Source organism: Cetorhinus maximus, chromosome 21 (genome assembly GCF_964194155.1).
Source record: "Cetorhinus maximus chromosome 21, sCetMax3.hap1.1, whole genome shotgun sequence".
NCBI lineage: Eukaryota > Metazoa > Chordata > Chondrichthyes > Lamniformes > Cetorhinidae > Cetorhinus > Cetorhinus maximus.
The window spans coordinates 40,949,269-40,975,694 of record NC_135899.1 but is presented as its reverse complement, the minus strand read 5'-3'; the positions used below and the strand labels follow the sequence as shown (position 1 = coordinate 40,975,694).

Genomic DNA, 26,426 nt, shown 5'->3' with positions numbered 1-26,426 from the left:
CAGGTATTGATGTACAGGGTACAGGTAGTTGTGTACTGGTATTGAGGTTCATGGTACAGGTATTGGTGTACAGGTTTTGATGTATAGGGTACAGCTATTGGTGTACAGGTTTTGATGTACAGGGAACTGGTATTGGTGTACAGTTATTGATGCACAGGGTACACACTATTGATGTACAGGTATTGATAAACAGGGTACAGGCATTGATGTACAGAGTACAGGTATTAACTATGGTTATTGATGTACATGGGACAGGTAATGATGTACAGGTGTTGATGTACAGGGTACAAGGTATTGGTGTACAGGTATTGATGTACAGAGTACAGATATTGGTGTATGGCTGTTGATGTACAGGGTACAGGTATTGGTGTACAGGTATTGATGTACAGGGTACAGGTATTGGTGTACAGATATTGATGTAAAGGGTACAGGTATTGACGTATAGGTATTGATGTACAGGGTACAAGGTATTGGTGTACAGGTATTGATGTACAGGGCTCAGGTATTGGTGTATGGGTGTTGATGTACAGAGTACAGGTATTGGTGTACATGTATTGATGTACAAGATACAGGCATTGGTGTACAGGTATTGATGTGCAACTATTTGTGTACTGGTGTTGATGTACAGGGTACAGGTATTGGCGTACAGGTATTGATGTACAGGTATTGATGTTCAGGATGCAGGTACTGATGTACAGGGTACAGGTAATGGTATACAGGTATTGAAGTATAGGTTACAGGTATCTTTGTACTGGTATTGATGTACAGGGTGCAGGCATTGGTGTACAGGTATTGATGTACAGGGTACAGATATTGATGTAAAGGGTACAGGTATTGGCGTACATGTATTGATGTACAGGGTGCAACGTATTGGTGTACAGGTATTGATGTGCAGGGCACAGGTATTGGTGTATGGGTATTGAAGTACAGGATACAGGTATCTGTGTACATGTATTGATGCACAGGGTACAGGCATTGGTGAACAAGTATTGATGTACAGGGTACAGGTATTGGTGTACACGTATTGATGTACAGGGTACAGGTTTTTGTGTACTGGTATTGATGTACAGGGTACAGGTATTGGTGTACAGGTATTGATGTACAGGGTACAGGTATTGATGTACACGGTGCAGGTATTGATGTACAGGGTACAGGTATTGTATACAGGTATTGAAGGACACATTACAGGTATTGGGGTACAGGTAATGATGTACAGGTATTCATGTACAGGGTACAGGTATTTATGTACAGGGTACAGCTATTGTTATACAGTCATTGCAGTACAGAGTACAGTTATTTGTGTACTTGTATTGATGTACAAGGTACAGGTATTGGTGTACAGGTGTTGATATACAGCGTACCGGCATTGGTGTACAGGTATTGATGTACAGGTTACAGGTATTGGTGTACAGGGTACAAGTATTGGTGCACAGGTATTGATGTAGAGGGTACAAGGTATTGGTGTACAGGTATTGATCTACAGGGTACAGGTATTTGTGTATGGGTGTTGATGTACAGGGTAAAGGCATTGGTGTACAGGTATTAATGTACAGGGTTGAGGTATTTATGTACAGGTATTGGTGTACAGGTATTGATGTACACTGCAAAGGTATTGATCTACACCGCATAGGTATTGATGTACACGTATTGATGCACAGAGTACAGTTATTGATGTACAGGTTACAGGTACTTGTGTACAGGTATTGATGTACAGGTTACAGGTATTGTTGTACAGGTATTGATGTAAAGGGTACAGGTATTGATGTACAGGAATTGATGTACAGGGTACAGGTATTAATGTACAGATATTGATGTGCCGGGTACAGATATTGACATAGACTTATTGATGTACAGGGTACAGGTATTGGTGTACAGGTACTGGTGTACAGGTTTCGTTGTACTGGGCATAGATACTGTTTTACAGTTTTTGATGTACAGTGTACAGGTATTGATGTGTACGTGTTTATGTACAGGTATTGGTGTACAGGTATTGATGTACATGGTAGAGGTATTGATGTACAGGTATTGGTGTACAGGTATTGATGTACAAGGTAGAGGTATTGATGTACAGATATTGATGTACAGGTATTGATGTACAGGGTAGAGGTATTGATGTACAGATATTGATGTACAGGTATTGATGTACAGGGTAGAGGTATTGATGTACAGGTATTGATGTACAGGGTAGAGGTATTGATGTACAGGTATTGGTGTACAGGTATTGATGTACAGGGTAGAGGTATTGATGTACAGGTATTGATGTACAGGGTAGAGGTATTGATGTACAGGTATTGGTGTACAGGTATTGATGTACAGGGTAGAGATATTGATGTACAGGTATTGGTGTACAGGTATTGATGTACAAGGTAGAGGTATTGATGTACAGGTATTGGTTACAGGTATTGATGTACAGGGTAGAGGTATTGATGTACAGGTATTGGTGTACAGGTATTGATGTACAGGGTAGAGGTATTGATGTACAGGTATTGGTTACAGGTATTGATGTACAGGGTAGAGGTATTTATGTACAGGTATTGATGTACAGGGTAGAGGTATTGATGTACAGGTATTGGTTACAGGTATTGATGTACAAGGTAGAGGTATTGATGTACAGGTATTGATGTACAGGGTAGAGGTATTGATGTACAGGTATTGGTTACAGGTATTGATGTACAGGGTAGAGGTATTGATGTACAGGTATTGGTGTACAGGTATTGATGTACAGGGTAGAGGTATTGATGTACAGGTATTGGTGTACAGGTATTGATGTACCGGGTAGAGGTATTGATGTACAGGTATTGGTGTACAGGTATTGGTGTACAGGTATTGATGTACAGGGTAGAGGTATTGATGTACAGGTATTGGTGTACAGGTATTGATGTACAGGGTAGAGGTATTGTTGTACAGGTATTGGTGTACAGGTATTGATGTACAGGGTAGAGGTATTGGTGTACAGGTATTGATGTACAGGGTAGAGGTATTGATGTACAGGTATTGGTGTACAGGTATTGATGTACAGGGTAGAGGTATTGATGTACAGGTATTGGTGTACAGGTATTGATGTACAGGGTAGAGGTATTGATGTACAGGTATTGGTGTACAGGTATTGATGTACAGGGTAGAAGTATTGGTGTACAGGTATTGATGTACAGGGTAGAGGTATTGATGTACAGGTATTGGTTACAGGTATTGACGTACAGGGTAGAGGTATTGATGTACAGGTATTGGTGAACAGGTATTGGTGTACAGGTATTGATGTACAGGGTAGAGGTATTGATGTACAGGTATTGATGTACAGGGTAGAGGTATTGATGTACAGGGTAGAGGTATTGATGTACAGGTATTGATGTACAGGGTAGAGGTATTGATGTACAGGGTAGAGGTATTGATGTACAGGTATTGGTTACAGGTATTGATGTACAGGGTAGAGGTATTGATGTACAGGTATTGATGTACAGGGTGGAGGTATTGATGTACAGGGTAGAGGTATTGATGTACAGGTATTGATGTACAGGTATTGATGTACAGGGTAGAGGTATTGATGTACAGGGTAGAGGTATTGATGTACAGGTATTGGTTACAGGTATTGACGTACAGGGTAGAGGTATTGATGTACAGGTATTGATGTACAGGGTAGAGGTATTGATGTACAGGTATTGATGTACAGGGTAGAGGTATTGATGTACAGGGTAGAGGTATTGATGTACAGGTATTGATGTACAGGGTAGAGGTATTGATGTACAGGGTAGAGGTATTGATGTACAGGGTAGAGGTATTGATGTACAGGTATTGGTTACAGGTATTGACGTACAGGGTAGAGGTATTGATGTACAGGTATTGATGTACAGGGTAGAGGTATTGATGTACAGGTATTGATGTACAGGGTAGAGGTATTGATGTACAGGTATTGATGTACAGGGTAGAGGTATTGATGTACAGGTATTGATGTACAGGGTAGAGGTATTGATGTACAGGTATTGATGTACAGGGTAGAGGTATTGATGTACAGGTATTGATGTACAGGGTAGAGGTATTGATGTACAGGTATTGGTTACAGGTATTGATGTACAGGGTAGAGGTATTGATGTACAGGTATTGATGTACAGGGTAGAGGTATTGATGTACAGTTGTTGATTTACAGGTGCTGGGGCTGTGAATTGTTGTGGGCGGGGTCGTGTTTGCCTTTTGCTCCGCGCTTTCTGATTGGGTAGACTGGGAGCTGGGGGCGGATGAGGTCGCAGCCACGCTCTGTGATTGACGGATTAGTGCGGTGCGCCCACCTCAATGGTCCGTTCATGTGTCAATCAGCGTGTGCGCAGCGCCGGGCCTGAAGCGGGCGGATGGAGCGGGCGGGCAGCATCCTGAGGCCCGAGAGCTCGTACAAGGTAGGTCCGAGCCTGGGAGGGGAATCAGGACACACCGGGATCGGGACCCCGAAAACCCGAGGCTTCACCACCCCGTAACCCGGGGGGACGTGAACCGGGAGGGGAGCCGCCCTGCAGGTAGGGGAGGCCCTGTAACCTCCCCCAGCCAGCAAACCCCAAGGGCAGGTACAGCACAGGGTTAGATACAGAGTAAAACTCCCTCTACACTGTCCCCATCAAACACTCCCAGGGCAGGTACAGCACGGGGTTAGATACAGAGTAAAGCTCCCTCTGCACTGTCCCCATCAAACACTCCCAGGGCAGGTACAGCACGGGGTTAAATACAGAGTAAAGCTCCCTCTACACTGTCCCCATCAAACACTCCCAGGGCAGGTACAGCACGGGGTTAGATACAGAGTAAAGCTCCCTCTACACTGTCCCCATCAAACACTCCCAGGACAGGTAAAGCACGGGGTTAGATACAGAGTAAAACTCCCTCTACACTGTTCCCATCAAACACTCCCAGGGCAGGTACAGCAAGGGGCTTGATACAGAGTAAAGCTCCTTCTACGCTGTCCACATCAAACACTCCCAGGACAGGTACAGCACGGGTTAGATACAGAGTAAAGCTCCCTCTAAACTGTCCCCATCAAACACTCCCAGGGCAGGTACACAGTAAAACTCCCTGTTGTTTACAAAGATTTTTTCTAACTCCCAGTCTTTGCCACCTGTCCCTAGAGCAGTTGATTCACTTTCTTACTCCCTCACTTCCAGCTCTGTCACTCACTGTGGGTCTGACCCCCTACAGCAAATTCCATATACTCTGGCTTAGCTTCCATCATGCGATGCAGCGACACTTGATGAAGCTCTGCCTGCTTTTGGACTACTCCACAGCCTTGATCGATCCTCCTCGAGAGAAATGATAACTTTTCTCTAATATCAGCCGTTTCCTAAAGCACTCACCATGTCCTCTCTAACTTCCTGTTCCATGAATGGTTCCTCCCTCATCAGCATAGAAACTGCCTGTTCATCTGCATTCTTATCAATCTGCCACACTTTTTAAAAATTATCCATTTACAGGATGTGAGTGTCACTGGCTAGGTCAGCATTTATTGCTCATCCCTAATTGTCTTTGAGAAGGTAGTAGTGAGCTGCCTTCTTGGAACTGCTGCAGGCATCCTTCAGCCTCTCCACCACTTACGTGTTCTCTCACGGCTTGTCTGGCATACAGTCTTGGGTGAACTGCAGTTTCTTCCAGTCTGTTTTCGGGAAGATCAAAGCCCTTGATAGACTCCCTGACAGAAACACTAACGAACTACACTTGCCATGTGTTTACTTGGGGATGGGACGTTGGGAAGGGTGTGAGAGATTTGGTTTGCCTGACTTTAATGGAATGGGAAAGATACTGTTTGCAGTAAACTGGGTGAATCTGTTAATGGGTGATATTCAAAAAGAATTTAATGTGATTCAAACCAATCCAAGGGACAAGAGCTCTACTTGACAAAAAAGACAGCCCTGAATGACTAAAGAGACAAAATACACCATAAAATCAATGGCAGAAACATATAAAAATGCAAAAAATGGCACAGACCCTTGTGAATGGGAAAGATATAAAGAACAGCAAAGGATGGCAAAGCCAATAGGAAGAGCTATAAAAAGGGAGTTTGAAAAGAAACTTGCAAGTCAATGAAATAAGGAAATGGTGAACAAGTTGCAAAATGACTTTGTGTCAGTATTTACAGTAGAGGAAGAGGTCAGCATGCTGGATATCCCAAGGAAACGAATATTGAATCAGGGGTAGGGCAACAAAATTACCATAAGCAAAATAACGCTAATGAAGAAAACAATGGCACTAGAGGATAAAACCCAGTATCAGATAGTTTCCATTTGAGTCTTAAAAGAAATAGGTGAGAATGTTGTGGATGCCTAACTATAACTTTCCAATGTTCTCTTGACTTAGGAACCATTCCTTTAGATTGGAAAATTGCACATGTCACTCTGCCATTTAAGGAAGCAGAGAGAGGGAGAGCGGAGAATTATAGACCAGTTAGCCTAATGTCTGTTGTCGGGAATTACTGGTGGCTATAATTTTGGATAGTGTGACTAAGCATTTGATATAGCTCCTGATTAGAGACTATTAGCTAAAGTTGAAGCTAGTGGAATTGAGGACAAATTATTAACCAGGTTAGGAAATTGACTGAGTGACTGGAGACATAGAGTAGGGATAATGGTCAGGCACTCTTGTTGACAGGGTATAACTAGTGGTCTTCCGCAAAGATCTGTGTTGTGGCTTCAACTATTCACTATATTTATTAAGGTTTTGGATGATGGGATAAAATCCTACATATTGTTTGCTGATGGCACATTGTAAGAAGGCTAGATGGAAGCATAAAATTCCAAAGAGACTTGGGGTCCGTGTACATAGATCATTAAAATGTTATGAGCATGTACAAAAAATAGGGCTAATGAAATGCTGACCTTTATATCGAGAAGAGGAGAATACAAGGGGGTAGCAGTTTATGTTAGTGTGATACAAGCTCTGTTTACATCACAGCTGAGTACTGAGAGCAGTCCTGGGTTCCACAACTTGGAGGGTGTACAGTGTAGATTTACCAGAATTGTACCAAGATGTCATTATGAGGAGAGATTACATGCACCAAGAGTATAAGAGAGAGCATACCCTGGAATATAGATGGTTATGGTGTGACTGATATTTTCGGAAAGGGTGTATTAAATACTATTTTGGCTAGCTGAGCATTGTATAATTTCGGGGATGAGATTAGAAAGCATGGTTGTGGAAGTGTGGAGTTCTCTTCTGGAAACTGTAGTTGATGTTAGATCAATTGTAAATTTTAAATCTGAGATTGATAGGTTTTTATTAACCAATGGTATTGAGGTGGGTTGAGTTAAGCTGCATATCAATCATGATTGTATCGAATGCCAGAATAGGATCAAGGAACTAAGTGACTGCACTTCAATGTCTTCTTTGTTGTTTCTTTTGTGGGATGTGAGCGTTGCTTGTGAGGCCATTGTTTATTGCCCATCCTGTATCCATGTCCATGTGGTGTAGGTACACCCACTGTGCTATTAGGGAGGGAGTTCCAGGATTTTGACCCAGCGACTGTGAAGGAATGGCGATATATTTACAAGTCAGGAGCTTGGAAGGGAGGTTGAAGGGGACCTTGCATGTGTTCCCATGCATCTGCTGCGCTTGTCCTTCTAGGTGGTAGAGGTCGCAGGTTTGGAAGGTGCTGTTGAAGGAGCCTTGGTGAATTGCTGCAGTGCATCTTGTAGATGGTACACACTGCTGCTACTGTGCATTGGTGGAGCCACCACTCATCCAGGCAAGTGAAGAGTCACAAGTGACAAGTCACACTCCTGACTTGTGCCTTGTAGATGGCTTTGGGGAATCAGGAGGTGAGTTATTCACCACACGATTCCTAGCCTCTGACCTACTCTTGTAGTCAAAGTATTTATATGGCTAGTCCAGTTCAGTTTCTGCTCAATGGTAACCCCCAGGATGTTGATAGTGGGGGATTCAGTGATGGTAATGCATTTGAACATGAAGGGAAGATGGTTAGATTCTCTCTTGTTGGCGATGGTTATTGCCTGGCACTTGTGTGGCACGAATATTACTTGCCATTTGTCAGCCCAAACCTGGATATTGTCTAGGTCTTGCTGCATTTGGACATGGACTGCTTCAGGAGGAGTCACGAATGATACTTTTATTCTTATGGCTGGGGAATCAGTTATGATTCAATGTGAGAATCCACTTAATGGCTTCAGCTAACGCAATGTGAATGATTGTGATGCTGTGAGGAATGGATCTCTTTGGGGCAGAAGTTCAGTACGTGGGCAGTGGTCTGACTTGGATGGCCTTAGTACAATTTGAGCTGTTCCTCATGTTCTACATGTGGAGCATGTGGCCATATCTTCCCTGGACTGTCCTCAAAAGGCTGAGGGTTGCAAATGGTACTGAACGCAGTGCAATCATTAAAGGGAGTCAGTGGCACAGTGGTAATGTCACTGGCTTGGTGATCCAGAGGTCCAGGCTAATATTATGGGGACGTGGCAGCTGGTGGGATTTAAATCAATTAATAAAATCTGGAATTAAAAGCTGGTGACCATGAGCTATTGTTGATTATTGTTTAAAAACCTCTCTGCTTTGCTAGTGTTCTTTAGGGAAGGAAATCTGCTATCCCTATGCGGTCTGGCCTAGATGTGATTGACTCTTAAATTACCTCTGAAATTGCTGGCAAACCACTTAGTGGTCACAAAACTATTACAAAAAAGTAAAAAAGGATTGAAAGCAGGTGGACCACCTGACAGTGAACTGGGTACCAGAAACAACAATGCCACATCCAGCCTTGTCCTTGGTGATATCTAGGGGTTTTGAGAGGTAACATAGTCATACTCACCAAATCATATCTTGCAGCCAGTGCCCCAGACATCACAAAAAACACCCCACGGTATGTTCCACCCCACCGACAGGACAGACCAACCAGAGGTGGTGGCACAGTAGTAAAAAGTCAGGAGTGCTCAACATTGACTCTGGATCCCATGAGGTCTAATGGCATCAGGTCAAACATGAGCAAGCAAACTTCCTGCTGATTACCACGTACCTCCTGCTGACTACCACGTACCACCTTCCATCAGCTGATGAAACAGTATTACTCCATGTTGAACACCAATTGGAAGAAGCTCTAAGGGTGGCAAGGGCACAAATGTACAGATGTACTTCAAAGCCCATCACTAAGAGCGGCTTGGTAATATCACGACTGACCAAGCTGACTGAAAGATATAGCTACGAGAATGGGCCAGGAGCAGGCGGTGAAGCAACCAACAAGAGGGGAAAAAACACTTGACCTCACCCTCACCCATCTACCTGTATTGGTAGGACTACCGCACAGCCCTTGTGGAGACAAAGTCATGTTCACACATTGAGAAAACTCTCCATCATGTTGTGTGGCATTACCACCATCAGCAAACATCCCTACTTTTGACTTATGGAGGGAAGATCATTGATGAAGCATCTGTAGATAGTTGGGCCTAGAACACTGCCCTGAGGAATCTTGCAGCGACGACCTGGGGCTGTGATAAGTGGCCTCCAATAATCAGAACCACTATCCTTTGTGCTAGGTATGACTCCAACCAGCGGAGAGTTTTCCCCGATTCCCATTGACTCCAGGTTTACTAGAGCTCCTTGCTTCCACACTCAGTCAAATGCTCAGTCACTCTTATCACTAGACAAAGGCAGTAATGAGGTCAGGAGCTGAGTGACCCTGGCAGAAGCCAAACTGAGTATCAGTGAGCAGGTTATTGCTGAGGAAGTGCTGCTTGATAGCACTGTCAACGAACATTTGAAGGAACTCGATCCTTGGTGATCAAGAGTATACTGATGGGGCAGTAATTGGCCGGGTTAGATTTGTCCTGCTTTCTGTGGACAGGGCATACCTGCCAATTTTCCACTTTGTCGGGTAGATGTCAGTGTTGTAGCTGTACCAGAACAGCTTCGCTAAGTATATGGCTAGTTCCGGAGCATGTCTTCAATGCTTCTGGGATATTGTGACAGCCATAGCCTTTGCAATACCCAGTGTCTTCAGCTGTTTCTTGATATCATGTAGAATGAATCGAATTGGTTGAAGACTGGCATCTGTGATCTGAGGGGACCTCCGGAGGAGGCCAAGATGGATCATCAACTCGGCACTTCATGGTGAAGATCGTTGCAAATGCTTCAGCCTTATCTTTTGCACTGATGTGCTTGGCTCCTTCCCACCATTGAGGATGAGGATATTTGTGGAACCTCCTCCTTCAGTGAGTTGTTTAATTGTCCACCGCCATTCACGACTGGATGTAGCATCTGTTGAATCTTGAGCTAATCCATTAGTTGTGGGATTGCTTATCTCTCTATTGCATGTTGCTCTGCTGTTTGGCATGCAAGTAGTCCTGTGTTGTAGTTCCGCCAGGTTGACACCTCATTTTTAGATATGCCTGGTGCTGCTCCTGGCATGCCCTCCTGCACTCTTCATTGAACTAGGGTTGATCCCGTGGCTTGATGGTAATGGTAGAGTGGGGGATATGCCAGCCCATGAGGTTACAGATTGTGGTTGTAAACAATTCTGCTGCTGATGGCCCACAGCACCTCATGGATGCCCATTTTGGAGCTGCTTCCTGTTCTGAATCTACCGCATGGGAACAGTACCAACTACAAGTTCCAGGTACACAAGATTTTGAACTGTATTGCCGTCCCTTCACTGTTGCTGGATCAAAGTCCTGGGACACTCTTCCTAACAGCACTGTGGGTATACCTAGACCAGATGGACTGAAGCAGTTCAAGAAGGCAGCTTACCACCACTTTTTCGAGGGCAGTTAGGGATGGGGAACAAATGCTGGCCTAGCCAGTGATGCCCACATCCCATGAAATAATTAAAAATAAAAACTAACACAGCCTATCTAACTATGTCAGGCTGTTGCTTGACTAGCCTGTGAGATAGCTCTCCCAATTTTGGCAGAAAGCCCCCAGATGTTAGTAAGGAGGCCTTTGCAGGGTTGACTGTCCACAATGTGCTTTTGTTGTTTCTGATGTCTCAGTCGTTGCCAGGTGGCCCATCTGGTTTTATTCCTTTTTGACTTTTCTATTGTGGCTTGGTACCACTGTGTAGTTTGCTAAGCCATTTCAAAGGGCAGTTAAGAGGCAACCATGTTGTTGGTCTGGAGTCGCATGTAGGCCAAACCAGGTAAGGATGACAGATTAAATAAAAAGAGAAAATGCTGGAAAAACTCAGCAGGTCTGGTGGCATCTGTGGAAAAAGAAACAGGGTTAACGTTTCGAGTCCGTATGACTCTTCTTCAGAGCTAAAGAGAAGTAGAAAATGTGATGGATTTTATACTGTTTAAGAGGAGATGGAGCAAAATAGAAAGTCAGGGATGGGTGGGAGCTCAGGAGAGATTGGACAAAGATGTCATGGACACAAGACAAAGGGAGTGTTAGTGCAGTGTTAAAGACTAAAGAAGATGCTGATAGTGGCATAAGGGTAAGATAGCAGAATATGTTAATGGCAGAACAAGGGTCTGCGCCCTATGAAAGTACAACATAGAAACAAGTGACAGATGGCCCTGTTGAGGGTGGGGGTGTCTGTTGGGGGCAAAAAGGTTAAAAAACTAAAACAATTTTTTTTAAAAAAAGAAAAAAAAAATTGGACTAAAAAAGGGGTGAAGATGGAGTTCATGGTCTGAAGTTGCTGAACTCACTGTTAAGTCCGGAAGGCTGTAATCGGAAGATGAGGTGCTGTTCCTCCAGTTTTGCATTGGGCTTCACTAGAACATTGCGGCAGGCCAAGGACAGACATGTGGGCATGAGAGCGGGATGGTGTGTTGAAAAGGCAAGCGACAGGGAGGACAGGAACAGACCGAAGGTGTTCCACAAAGCGTTCACCCAGTCTGCGTATGGTCTCTCCAATGTAGAGGAGGCTGCATTGGGAGCAACGATTACAGTGGATTGTTTGGCAGATTTCCTTCCTTGGAGGACATTAGTGAACCAGCTAGATTTTTATGGCAATCAGATGGCTTCATGCCATTACTAAGACTAGCTTTTAGCTCCAGATTTATTGATTAATTGCATTTATATTCCAGCAGCTGCTGTGGTTGGATTTGAACTCATGTGACCAGAGGATTAGCCTGGGCCGTTGGATCACTCATCCAGTAACATTACCACTATGGAGAAGCAGTTTGGGTTGGGTTTGTGCATGGAGGATGTGTAGAATATTCTCTGAGATTCAGAAGAATGAGTGGTGATCTTATTGAAATATATAAAAGCTGGGAGGGTGGCTGCTGTGACAGTAAGTGGCAGGAAAACTGAGGCATGAAGTTTCAGTGCTTTGTTCTCTCAATCTGAGCACTCAGTTTGGTTTTGGAGCTGGTTCTCTGCTGTGATTTGCTGACTGTGTTTCTTGTTTTCATTAACAGGAAAATCTGATTGGAACTTTGCTAGCCATCTTTGGGAATCTTGTTATCAGTATCTCTCTCAACGTGCAGGTGAGTTTCTGACTAGAGGCAGGTGGGCTTCCAGCTGAGGCTGGAGTGAGGCTACAATTCTTAGGGGAAGAGTAAGGATCAGGCTAGGTGAAGGTGAAGACAGCACACAGCGATGCTTGTGGCTGTTGGTATGCTTTTGTTGTCTAAACACTAATATGTGTTGGCGCATGTAATAAATTCAGGAAAGACTGAGCCTACACAACACAAGGAACCGCACAGGTGGGTTAACATGTTACAGCCAGTTAAAGCATTGGAGGAAGTTTTGAGAGTGTATAACTGCACAATCCATAAAACAATATAACCAACACAAAATAAATATACAATCGGAGAGCTTTATGATCGCTTATGAATTGAATAGCAGATACCAAGGAGTGCATTACAGGCTGGAATCTATTTGAAAGTAGTTTATATATAGAACAGCGGAAACCTGGGAGTGAGTGACAGGCTGGAATCTAACCTGATTGTTTGTTTATATACAACACAATTGAATGGACAGCAAATTCCCTGATATATAAAAGGGTAGATAGAATGAAATCTGGGAACTATAATCCAGTCAGCTGAATGTCTGTGATAGGAAAGATACTGGATTCTACAGTTAAAAAGAAGTGATGGTGCATCTAGAGACAGGAAATAGAATAAATGATTTCGGAAAGGTTAAATCATGCTTAACTAATTTGATTTTGAAGAGGGGACAGAAAGAGTAGACAAGTTATTATGCACATGAATTTTTGGAACCCTCAAAGGTATCACACAGTAGGCTGAGACAAAGGTTAGCGCATGTCAGTTGGGACAAATAACTAAAGAGGTAGCAAATTGGCTAAAAAATGGAAAGCAGTGAAATGTGAAGTGATAGATTTGATACAATATAGACGAATGCAGCGTTTGCCAAACTATTTTCCGATGTGACTCCATTTTAACACTTGAAAATGAACGTGAACACAGGTGCCCAAAAAACATCCAATAAAGCAGCATATGCATTCAGGATATAATTATTAATATTATAGATAAACATGTGACCATTACAGTTCACAGATATTGGCCAGGCAGCATTCACGCCAAGGTTCCGCAAGGCCAGCATGACATCAATGATTTTAATGCAAGAGGTTTGAAATAAACTTCTAATATTCTGAATATATCAGTCCCCAGCACCACTGGCCCACACACACACTACATACAACCCCTCTTCCCACCACACACAAGCACTGTAAACAGCTGCCGTTCCCCCCCCCCCACCACACAGACACCATAATCAGCCCCTCTCCCCCCGCAACACACACTGTAATCAGCCCTTCTGCCCCTCCCGACACACACAATGTAATCAGCTCCTCTTACCCCCGACACGCATGCACTGTAATCAGCCCCATCCTCTGACACACACAGTGTAATCAGTCAATCTCCCCCCACACACACTGTATTCAGCCCCTCACCCCCCCCACACACGGTATTCAGCCCCTCTCCCCCCACACACACACGGTAATCAGCCCCCCTCCACCCACACAGACACTGTAATCAGCTCCGCACCCCCACACACATGGTATTCAGCCCTTCTGCCCCCACACACAGACGGTAATCAGCCCCCCTCCCCCCACACACACACACACACGATAATCAGCCCCTCTCCCCCCACACACACTGTAATCAGTCTTCCTTCCCCCCCGCACTCAGACACCGTAATCAGCCCCTCTCCCCCCAGACACACACTGTAATCAGCTCCTCTTACCCCCGACACACATGCACTGTAATCAGCCCATCCTCTGACACTCACATTGTAATCAGCCCCTCTCCCCCCACACAGACGATACTCAGCCCCTCCAGCCCCCAACACACACATTTTAATCAGCCCCTCTCCCTCCCCCACCCCCCCGACACGCACACTGTAATCAATCCCTCTCCCTCCCCCCGACTCACACACTATAATCAGCCCCTCGCCCCCCACACACGGTAATCAGCCCCTCTCCCCCTGACACACACTGTATTCAGCCCCCCTCCCCCCACACACGTACTGTAATCAGCCCTCGTTCCCCCCCCACACAGACACAGTAATCAACTCATCTCCCCCCTGCAGCAGACATTGTAATCAGCCCCTCTCCCCCCACGCAGACGGTACTCAGCCCCTCCCCCCCCGACACACACACTTTAATCAACCCCTCTCCCCCCCTGACATACACACTTTAATCAACCCCTCTATGCCCCACACACACTAATCAACCTCTCCCCCTCCCCACTGACACACACACACTGTAGTCATAGAAACCTAGAAAGGAGGTGCAGGAGAAAGCCATTCGGCCCTTTGAGCCTGCTCCGCCATTCATTATGATCATGGCTGATCATCCAACTCAATAGCCTGCTCCCCATACCCTTTGATCCCTTTCGCCCCAAGAGCTATATCCACCTCCTTCTTTAAAACATACAATGTTTTGGTCTCAACTACTTTCTGTGGTAACGAATTCCACAGGCTCATCACTCTCTGGGTGAAGAAATTTCTCCTCATCTCCCCCCTCTCCTCCCACACACAGACTGTAATCAACCCCTCCCCCGACACACACACTGTAATCAGCCCCTCTCCCCCCTCCCCCGACACGCACACTGTAATTCAGCCCCTCTTCCCTGCATGACACACACACTGTAATCAGCCCCTCTACTCCCCCCTCCGACCCACACACTGTTATCAGCCCCTCTATATCCCCCAAACAGGCTGTAATCAGCCCCTCGATACCCTACACATACACTGTAATCAGCCCCACCCCTCCCCCAATACACACACTGTAATCAGCACCACCCCTCCCTCAATACACACACTGTAATCAGCCCCACCCCTCCCCCAATACACACACTGTAATCAGCACCACCCCTCCCTCAATACACACACTGTAATCAGCCCCACCCCTCCCCCAATACACACACTGTAATCAGCACCACCCCTCCCTCAATACACACACTGTAATCAGCCCCACCCCTCCCCCAATACACACACTGTAATCAGCACCACCCCTCCCTCAATACACACACTGTAATCAGCACCACCCCTCCCTCAATACACACATTGTAATCAGCCCTCCTTCACCCCCAACAGAGCCACCGTAATGAGCCCCTCTCCCCCCTGCAGCACACACTGTAATCAGCCCTTCTGCCCCCCCACTCCGACACACACACTGTAATCAGCTCCTCTTACCCCTGACACACATTCACTGTAATCAGCCCCTCCCCACCTCCCGACACACACTGGAATCATAGAAACCTAGAAACGAGGAGCAGGAGTGGGCCATTCGGCCCTTCGAGCCTGCTCCGCCATTCATTATGATCATGGCTGATCATCCAACTCAATAGCCTACTCCCGCTTTCTCCCCATACCCTTTGATCCCTTTCGCCCCAAGAGCTATATCCACCTCCTTCTTGAAAACATACAATGTTTTGGTCTCAACTACTTTCTGTGGCAGCGAATTTCACAGGCTCATCACTCTCTGGGTGAAGAAATTTTTCCTCATCTCCCCACTCTCCCCCCCACACAGACTGTAATCAACCCCTCCCCCCACACACACTGTAATCAGCCCCTTCCAGCCCCATGTACACACACACTGTAATCAACCCCTCTCCCCTGCATACACACCGTAATCAGCCCCTCTATACCCTGCACACACACCATGATTAGCCCCTCTCCTCCCCGACACACACACATTGTAATCAGCCCCTCTACACCCCACACACACATTGTAATCAGCCCCTCTACACCCCACACACACACACTGTAATCAGCCCTTCTTCTCCCCCCACACAGACACCGTAATCAGCCGCTCTCCCCCCTGCAACACACACTGTAATCAGCCCTTCTGCCCCCGACACACATGCACTGTAATCAGCCCCATCCTCTGACACACATAGTGTAGTCAGCCCCTCTCCCCCACACACACTTTATTCAGCCCCTCTACCCCCACACACACTGTATTCAGCCCCCCTCCCCCCACACACACACGGTAATCAGCCCCACTCCCCCCACACACACTGTATTCAGCCCCCCTCCCCCCACACACACTGTAATCAGCCCCATCCTCTGACACACACAGTGTAGTCAGCCCCTCTCCCCCACATACACTTTATTCAGCCCCTCTCCCCCACATACACTTTATTCAGCCCCTCTACCCCCACACACACACACTGTAATCAGCCCCTCTACCCCCACACACACGGTAATCAGCCCCACTCCCCCCCCACACACTATAATCAGCCCTGTTTCCCCCGACACACAGACACTGTAATCAGCCCCTCTCCCCCCTGCAACACACACTGTAATCAACCTTCTGCCCCCTGACACACACAGTGTAATCAGCTCCTCTTACCCAATACACACATGCACTGTAATTAGCCCCTCCCTCTGACACACACACTGTAATCATCTCCTCTTATCCCCGAACACACACTGTAATCATCTCCTCTTACCCCCGAACACACACTGTAATCATCTCCTCTTACCCCCGAACACACACTGTAATCAGCTTCTCTTACCTCCGAACACACACTGTAATCATCTCCTCTTACCCCCGAACACACACTGTAATCATCTCCTCATACCCCCGAACACACACTGTAATCATCTCCTCTTACCCCCGAACACACACTGTAATCAGCTTCTCTTACCCCCGAACACACACTGTAATCAGCTTCTCTTACCCCCGAACACACACTGTAATCATCTCCTCTTACCCCCGAACACACACTGTAATCATCTCCTCTTACCCCCGAACACACACTGTAATCATCTCCTCTTACCCCCGAACACACACTGTAATCATCTCCTCTTACCCCCGAACACACACTGTAATCAGCTTCTCTTACCCCCGAACACACACTGTAATCATCTCCTCTTACCCTCGAACACACACTGTAATCAGCTTCTCTTACCCCCGAACACACACTGTAATCAGCTTCTCTTACCCCCGAACACACACTGTAATCAGCCCCTCCCTCTGATACACACAATGTAATCAGCCCCTCTCCCCCCATGACACACACACTGTAATCAGCCCCTCTCCTCCCCCCACCGAAACACACACTGTTATCAGCCCCACTATATCCCCCAAACACACTGTAATCTGCTCCTGTATACCCCACACAATCTGTAATCAGCCCCTTTATATCCCCCAAACACACTGTAATCAGCCCCCTCCCCCAGTACACACACTGTAATCAGCCCTACCCCTCCCCAATACACACACTGTAATCAGCCCTACCCCTCCCCAATACACACACTGTAATCAGCCCCACCCCTCCCCAATACACACACTGTAATCAGCCCCACCCCTCCCCAATACACACTGTAATCAGCACCTCTCCTCCCCGACACACACTGTAATCAGCCCCTCTATATCCCCCAAAAATACTGTAATCAGCCCCTCTGGCCCAACACCCACCCACACCCAGTGCATTCAGCCGATCTCCTCCCCAACACACACCCTGTAACCAGCCCGTCTATACCCCACACAGACACAGTAATCAGCCACTCTATACCCCACACACACACTGTAATCAGCCCCTCTATACCCCACACACACTCTGTAATCAGCCCCTCTATACCCCACACACACACTGGAATCAGCACCTCTGTACCCCACACACACACTGTAATCAGCACCTCTGTACGCGCCACACACACTGTAATCAGCCCCTCTGTACCCCACACACACACTGTAATCAGCCCCTCTGCCTCCCCCCGACCTCCGACACACACACGCACTGCAATCAGCCCCTCTATACCCCACACACACTGTAATCATAGAAACTAGGAGCAGGAGTAGGCCATTCGGCCCTTCGAGCCTGCTCCACCATTCAATATGATCATAGCTGATCATCCAACTCAATAGCCTGCTCCTGCTTTCTCCCCATACCCTTTGATCCCTTTCGCCCCAAGAGCTATATCTATCTCCTTCTTGAAAACATACAATGCTTTGGTCTCAACTACTTTATGTGGTAACGAATTCCACAGGCTCACCACTCTCTGGGTGAATAAATTTCTCCTCATCTCCCCCCTCTCCCCCAACACACAGACTGTAATCAACCCCTCCCCTGACACACACACTGTAATCAGCCCTTCTTCCCCCCCCGACACACAGACTGTAATCGGACCCTCTGCCCCAACACCCACCTACACCCAGTGCAATCAGCTGCTCTCCTCCCCCCACACATATACTGTAACCAACCACTCTTCCACCCCCAACGCACATATTGTAATTAACCCCTCTCCCCCAACACCCCCACACACACTGCAATCAGCCCCTCTCCCCGCCGCCACACACACTGTAATCAGCCCCTCTCCCCCCCGACACACACACTGTAATCAGCCCCTCTGCCTCAACACCCACCCACATCCAGTGCAATCAGCCGATCTCCTCCCGCACACACACTCTGTAATCAGCCCCTCTATACCCCACACACACACTGTAATCAGCCCCTCTATACCCCACACACACTGTAATCAGCCCCTCTATATCCCACACACTCACTGTAATCAGCCCCTCTATATCCCACACACGCACTGTAATCAGCCCTTCTTTCCCCCCCTCCCACACAGACACCGTAATCAGTCCCTCTCCCCCCTGCAACACACACTGTAATCGGCCCCTCTCCCCCCCCGACACACACACACTGTAATCAGCCTCTCTTCCCCCCCACACACACACACTGTAATCAGCCCCTCTCCCCCCACACACACACTGTAATCAGCCCCTCTCCCCCGACACACAGACAGTAATCAGCCTCTCTCCTCCCCACACACACTGTAATTAGCCCCTCTCCCCCCACACGCAGACAGTAAACAGCCCCTCTCCCCCCACAGACAGACGGTAATCAGCCCCCCTCCCCCCCCGGCACAGACACCCTAATCAGCCCCTCTCCCCCCTGCAACACACACTGTAATCAGCCCTTCTGACCCCCACACAGACACTGTAATCAGCCCCTCTATACCCCACACACAAACTGTAATCATCCCCTCTATACCCCACACACACACTGTAATCAGCCCCTCTATACCCCACACACACACTGTAATCAGCCCCTGTATACCCCCCAAACACACCGTAATCAGCCCCTCTCCTCCCCGACACACAAACTCTGTAATCAGCCCCTCTATACCCCACACAGACACTAATCAGCCCCTCTATACCCCACACACACACTGCAATCAGCCCCTCTATACCCCACACACACACTGTAATCAGCCCCTGTATACCCCCCAAACACACCGTAATCAGCCCCTCTCCTCCCCGACACACACAAACTGTGATCAGCCCCTCTATACCCCACACACACACTGTAATCAGCCCCTCTATACCCCACACACACACTGTAATCAGCCCCTCTATACCCCACACACACACACTGTAATCAGCCCCTGTATACCCCCCAAACACACCGTAATCAGCCCCTCTCCTCCCCGACACACAAACTCTGTAATCAGCCCCTCTATACCCCACACACACACTGTAATCAGCCCCTCTATACCCCACACACACACTGTAATCAGCCCTTCTGCCCCCCCCACACACCCACTGTAATCAGCCCCTCTATATACCACACACACACTGTAATCAGCCCCTCTTAACCCCCAAATACACCATAATCAGCCCCTCTCCTCCCCGACATACAGACACTGTAATCAGCCCCTCTATACCCTGCACACACACTGTAATCAGCCCTTCTGCCCCCTGACACACACAATGTAATCAGCTCCTCTTACCCCCGACACACATGCACTGTAATCAGCCCATCCCTCTGACACACACATTGTAATCAGCCCCTCTCCCCCCACACAGACGATACTCAGCCCCTCCACCCCCCAACACACACGTTTTAATCAGCCCCTATCCCCCCACCGACACGCACATTGTAATCAACCCCTCTCCCTCCCCCCGACTCACACACTTTAATCAACCCCTCTATACCCCACACACACTGTAATCAGCCCTTTTTCCCCCCCAACACAGACACCGTAATCAGCCCCTCTCCCCCCTGCAACACACACTGTAATCAGCCCTTCTGGCCCCACCGACACACACAGTGTAATCAGCTCCTCTTACCCCTGACACACATTCACTGTAATCAGCCCCTCCCCACCTCCCGACACACACTGTAATCATAGAAATCTAGAAACGAGGAGCAGGAGTAGGCCATTCGGCCCTTCGAGCCTGCTCCGCCATTCATTATGACCATGGCTGATCATCCAACTCAATAGCCTGCTCCCGCTTTCTCCCCATACCCTTTGATCCCTTTCGCCCCAAGAGCTATATCTAACTCCTTCTTGAAAACATACAATGTTTTGGTCTCAACTACTTTCTGTGGCAGCGAATTTCACAGGCTCACCACTCTCTGGATGAAGAAATTTTTCCTCATCTCCCCCCTCTCCCGCCACACACAGACTGTAATCAACCCCTCCCCCGACACACACACTGTAATCAGCCCCTTCCAGCCCCATGTACACACACACTGTAATCAACCCCTCTCCCCCACAACACGCACAATGTAATCAGCCCCTATCCCCCCCCGACACCCACACTGTAATTAGCCCCGCTATATCCCCCAAACACATTGTAATCAGCCCCTCTCCCCCAATACACACACTGTAATCAGCCCCTCTCCCTCAATACACACACTGTAATCCGCCCCACCCCTCCCCCAATACACACACTGTAATCCGCCCCACCCCTCCCCAATACACACACTGTAATCAGCCCCACCCCTCCTCCAATACACACACTGTAATCAGCCCCACCCCTCCTCCAATACACACACTGTAATCAGCCCTCCTTCACCCCCCACACAGACACCGTAATGAGCCCCTCTCCCCCCTGCAACACACACTTTTATCAGCCCTTCTGCCCCCCCCGACACACACACTGTAATCAGCCCCCCTCTCCCCCCCCCGACACAGTCACTGTAATCAGCCCCTCTCTCCCCCCCGACATGCCCACTGCAATCAGCCCCTCTCCTCCCCCCTCCAACACACACACTGTTATCAGCCCCTCTATATCCCCCAAACACACTGTAATCAGCCCCTCGATACCCCACACACACACTCTAATCAGCCCCTCTATATCCCCCAAACGCACTGTAATCAGCCCCACCCCTCCCCCAATACACACAATGTAATCAGCACCTCTACCCCAACACCCACCCACACCCAGTGCAATCAGCCGATTTCCTCCTTCACACACACCCTGTAACCAGCCCTTCTCTTCCCCACACAGACACTGTAATCAGCCCCTCTATATCCTCCAAACACACTGTAATCAGCCCCTCTATACCCCAAACACACACTGTAATCAGCCCCTCGATACCCCACACAGACACTGTAATCAGCCCCTCTATATCCCCCAAACGCACTGTAATCAGCCCCACCCCTCCCCCAATACACACAATGTAATCAGCACCTCTGCTCCCCGACACACAATGTAATCAGCCCCTCTACCCCAACACCCACCCACACCCAGTGCAATCAGCCGATTTCCTCCTTCACACACACCCTGTAACCAGCCCTTCTATACCCCACACAGACACTGTAATCAGCCCCTCTATATCCTCCAAACACACTGTAATCAGCCCCTCTATACCCCAAACACACACACTGTAATCAGCCCCTCTATATCCCCCAAACACACTGTAATCAGCCCCTCTCCCCCAATACACGCACTGTAATCAGCCCATCTGCCCCAACACCCACCTACACCCAGTGCAATCAGCCGATTTCCTCCCTCTCATACACCCTGTACCAGGCCTTCTACACCCCACACAGACACTGTAATCAGCCCCTCTATACCCCACACAGACACTGTAATCAGCCCCTCTATAGCCCACACACACACTGTAATCAGCCCCTCTATAGCCCACACACACACTGTAATCAGCCCCTCTATACCCCACACACACTGTAATCAGCCCCTATATACCCCCGGAAACACACCGTAATAAGCCCCTCTATACCTTGCACACACACCATGATCAGCCCCTCTCCTCCCCGACACACACACATTGTAATCAGCCCCTCTGCACCCCACACACACATTGTAATCAGCCCCTCTCACCCCACACACACTGTAATCAGCCCTTCTTCTCCCCCCACACAGACACCGTAATCAGCCGCTCTCCCCCCTGCAGCACACACTGCAGTCAGCCCTTCTGCCCCCCCCTCTGACACACACACTGTAATCATCTCCCCTTACCCCCGCACACACACTGTAATCATCTCCTCTTACCCCCGAACACACACTGTAATCATCTCCTCTTACCCCCGCACACACACTGTAATCATCTCCTCTTACCCCCGAACACACACTTTAATCAACCCCTCTCCCCCCGACACACACACTGTAATCATCTCTTACCCCCGAACACACACTGTAATCAGCCCCTCCCTCTGATACACACAGTGTAATCAGCCCCTCTCCCCCCATGACACACACACTGTAATCAGCCCCTCTCCTCCCCCCACCGACACACACACTGTTATCAGCCCCACTATATCCCCCAAACACACTGTAATCTGCTCCTGTATACCCCACACAAACTGTAATCAGCCCCTGTATATCCCCCAAACATACTGTAATCAGCCCCCTCCCCCAGTACACACACTGTAATCAGCCCTACCCCTCCCCAATACACACACTGTAATCAGCCCCACCCCTCCCCAATACACACACTGTAATCAGCCCCACCCCTCCCCAATACACACACAGTAATCAGCACCTCTCCTCCCCAATACACACTGTAATCAGCCCCACCCCTCCCCAATACACACACTGTAATCAGCCCTACCCCTCCCCAATACACACACAGTAATCAGCCCCACCCCTCCCCAATACACACACTGTAATCAGCACCTCTCCTCCCCAATACACACACTGTAATCAGCCCCACCCCTCCCCAATACACACACTGTAATCAGCCCTACCCCTCCCCAATACACACACAGTAATCAGCCCCACCCCTCCCCAATACACACACTGTAATCAGCCCCACCCCTCCCCAATACACACACTGTAATCAGCACCTCTCCTCCCCGACACACACTGTAATCAGCACCTCTATACCCTCCAAAAATACTGTAATCAGCCCCTCTGGCCCAACACCCACCCACACCCAGTGCATTCAGCCGATCTCCTCCCCAACACACACCCTGTAACCAGCCCCTCTATACCCCACACAGACACAGTAATCAGCCACTCTATACCCCACACACACACACTGTAATCAGCCCCTCTATACCCCACACACACTCTGTAATCAGCCCCTCTATACCCCCCACACACACACTGGAATCAGCGCCTCTGTACCCCACACACACACTGTAATCAGCACCTCTGTACCCCACACACACACTGTAATCAGCACCTCTGTACGCCACACACACACTGTAATCAGCCCCTCTGCCTCCCCCCGACCTCCGACACACACACGCACTGCAATCAGCCCCTCTATACCCCACACACACTGTAATCATAGAAACTAGGAGCAGGAGTAGGCCATTCGGCCCTTCGAGCCTGCTCCACCATTCAATATGATCATAGCTGATCATCCAACTCAATAGCCTGCTCCTGCTTTCTCCCCATACCCTTTGATCCCTTTCGCCCCAAGAGCTATATCTATCTCCTCCTTGAAAACATACAATGCTTTGGTCTCAACTACTTTATGTGGTAACGAATTCCACAGGCTCACCACTCTCTGGGTGAATAAATTTCTCCTCATCTCCCCCCTCTCCCCCAACACACAGACTGTAATCAACCCCTCCCCTGACACACACACTGTAATCAGCCCTTCTTCCCCCCCCGACACACAGACTGTAATCGGACCCTCTGCCCCAACACCCACCTACACCCAGTGCAATCAGCTGCTCTCCTCCCCCCACACATATACTGTAACCAACCACTCTTCCACCCCCAACGCACATATTGTAATTAACCCCTCTCCCCCAACACCCCCACACACACTGCAATCAGCCCCTCTCCCCGCCGCCACACACACTGTAATCAGCCCCTCTCCCCCCCGACACACTCACTGTAATCAGCCCCTCTGCCTCAACACCCACCCACATCCAGTGCAATCAGCCGATCTCCTCCCGCACACACACTCTGTAATCAGCCCCTCTATACCCCACACACACACTGTAATCAGCCCCTCTATACCCCACACACACACTGTAATCAGCCCTTCTACCACCCCCCACACACCGACTGTAATCAGCCCCTCTATACCCCACACCCACACTGTAATCAGCCCCCCTATACCCCACACCCACACAGTAATCAGCCCCTCTATTCCCCACACACACACTGTAATCAGCCCTTCTCTCCCCCCCCCCGCAACAAAGACACTGTAATCAGCCCCTCTCCCCCCTGCAACACACACTGTAATCAGCCCTTCTGCCTCCCCCCCCACACACACACACACACACACACACACACACACACACACACAGTGTAATCAGCTCCTCTTACCCCCGACACACATGCACTGTAATCAGCCCATCCCGCTGGCACACACATTGTATTCAGCCCCTCTCCCCCACACAGACGGTACTCAGCCCCTCTCCCCTCTTCCGACACACACATTTTAATCAGCCCCTCTCCCCCCTCAACAGACACACACACTGTAATCAGCCCCTCTCCCCCCCACCCCCGACACACGCACTGTAATCAGCCCCTCTCCCCCCTCCCGACACACACACTGTAATCAGCCCCTCTCCCCACCGACACACACACTGTAATCAGTCCCCCTCCCCCCGACACACACACTGTAATCAGCCCTCCTCCCCTCGACACACACACACTGTAATCAGCCCTAATCCCCCGACACACACACACTGTAATCAGCCCTAATCCCCCAACACACACACACTGTAATCAGCCCTCCTCCCCCCAACACACACACACTGTAATCAGCCCCTCTGCCCCCCGACACACACACTGTAATCAGACCTCTCCCCCAACACATACACACTATAATCAGCCCCTCTCCCCCTACCCTCCGACACGCACGTTGTAATCAGCCTCTCCTCCCCCCGACAAACACACTGTAATCAGCCCCTCTCCCCCCCGTGACACACACACCGTAATCAGCCCCTCTCCCCCCCCCGACACACACACTGTAATCAGCCCCTCTTTCCCCCCGACACACACACTGTAATCAGCCCCTCTCCCCCCCCCGACACACACACTGTAATCAGCCCCTCTCCCCACCCGACACACACACTGTAATCAGCCCTTCTACCCCCCCCCACACACCCACTGTAATCAGCCCCTCTATACCCCACACCCACACTGTAATCAGCCCCTCTATACCCCACACCCACACAGTAATCAGCCCCTCTATTCCCCACACACACACTGTAATCAGCCCTTCTCTCCCCTCCGGCCCCCGCAACAAAGACACTGTAATCAGCCCCTCTCCCCCCTGCAACACACACTGTAATCAGCCCTTCTGCCCCCCCCCAACACACACAGTGTAATCAGCTCCTCTTACCCCCGACACACATGCACTGTAATCAGCCCATCCCGCTGGCACACACATTGTATTCAGCCCCTCTCCCCCACACAGACGGTACTCAGCCCCTCTCCCCGCTTCCGACACACACATTTTAATCAGCCCCTCTCCCCCCTCAACAGACACACACACTGTAATCAGCCCCTCTCTCCCCCACCCGACACACGCACTGTAATCAGCCCCTCTCCCCCCTCCCTCGACACACGCACTGTAATCAGCCCCTCTCCCCCCTCCCGACACACACACTGTAATCAGCCCCTCTCCCCACCGACACACACACTGTAATCAGCCCCCCTCCCCCCGACACACACACTGTAATCAGCCCTCCTCCCCCCGACACACACACACTGTAATCAGCCCTAATCCCCCAACCCACACACACTGTAATCAGCCCCTCTCCCCCCGACACACACACACTGTAATCAGCCCTAATCCCCCGACACACACACACTGTAATCAGCCCTAATCCCCCAACACACACACACTGTAATCAGCCCTCCTCCCCCC

At 48.8% G+C, this 26,426-nt stretch overlaps 1 protein-coding gene across 2 annotated transcripts in view; it reads left to right on the top strand.

Moving 5' to 3' along the window:
• The first annotated feature begins 4,263 nt into the window (after positions 1-4,263).
• nipal3 (NIPA like domain containing 3) overlaps positions 4,264-26,426 on the top strand; it is a 79,627-nt gene continuing 57,464 nt past the window's right edge. The window contains exons 1-2 of one of the 2 annotated variants that reach the window (XM_078566887.1): positions 4,264-4,385; positions 12,330-12,398. In XM_078566887.1, coding sequence (XP_078423013.1) covers positions 4,341-4,385; positions 12,330-12,398 — 114 coding nt within the window. In that variant the 5' untranslated portion in view covers positions 4,264-4,340. Of the gene's footprint in view, positions 4,386-12,329; positions 12,399-13,447; positions 13,502-26,426 lie in introns of those variants that run through there. The other variant, XM_078566888.1, reaches the window with a different exon arrangement.